The sequence below is a fragment of the Penaeus monodon genome, chromosome 28 (genome assembly GCF_015228065.2).
Source record: "Penaeus monodon isolate SGIC_2016 chromosome 28, NSTDA_Pmon_1, whole genome shotgun sequence".
Classification (NCBI taxonomy): Eukaryota; Metazoa; Arthropoda; class Malacostraca; order Decapoda; family Penaeidae; genus Penaeus; species Penaeus monodon.
The window spans coordinates 30,586,256-30,587,017 of record NC_051413.1 but is presented as its reverse complement, the minus strand read 5'-3'; the positions used below and the strand labels follow the sequence as shown (position 1 = coordinate 30,587,017).

At 34.4% G+C, this 762-nt stretch overlaps 1 protein-coding gene across 2 annotated transcripts in view; it reads left to right on the top strand.

The window, feature by feature from the left end:
* The window catches only part of LOC119591483 (pancreatic lipase-related protein 2-like), an 8,665-nt gene extending 7,909 nt beyond the window's left edge, over window positions 1–756 (top strand). For both annotated transcript variants that reach the window (XM_037940227.1, XM_037940226.1), the window contains exon 9: window positions 41–756. In XM_037940227.1, the coding sequence (XP_037796155.1) occupies window positions 41–302 (262 nt within the window). In that variant the 3' untranslated portion in view covers window positions 303–756. The remainder of the gene's footprint in view (window positions 1–40) is intronic.
* Window positions 757–762: the final 6 nt, after the last annotated feature.

Sequence of the window (762 nt, the reverse complement as noted above, 5' to 3'; positions counted from 1 at the left end):
CAGGATTGGGTTAAAGTTACCATTAGTCTGTGATTTGCAGAGTTGCTGGAGTATTCTACTTGAACACCAGTGTTGCCCCTCCCTTTGCCATGAGAGACAGTGTTTGCAGCCCTGGAAGCAAGACGGATGCTGGCTCCAACATTACCATCATAGCTTCTTGCACGTCAGCTTCCATTGTAGTCATAGCTGTTACTGGTGCTATTGTATTTGTTGTTAGAAGGCAAAGGAAGCAGCAGGCTGACAGCGGCTTGTTAGTGGAAAATGAGGGAAGTGATTGTGATGATGCACTTCTGGATGTGTAGCTTCTACCTTTTAGTGAATGGAATATGTGAAAGGACATTCTGAAACTTACAGGTGTGAGAGTTATCTGTTATACAGATATTTTTATTTTTCCAGTAAGAAAATACTGTAATGTATGAGTAAAAATGTTTTCATGTATCAGGACCAAAGAGAGAATCCTTGTAAGAGAATATAAGAGAATGTTTTATGTCTTTGTAAATGTTGAATTTAGGTAATGAGTTTTTAAATATGATAAGATCTACTTATATAACTTTTTAAGTACAAGTAACCTGAGTCATTATTGACAGTAGCAATAAATGTATATAATGATGTCAGGTTTAATAGGTTTCTACTTTTTTAAACTTATAATGATGAAGATTCTCTTTTAGATATCTAGGAGATTTTTATAGATTATCAGTAATATGAATGCCAGAAAATGCACACATATACCATATGCTGGTAAATATTTATATATTAAAACAA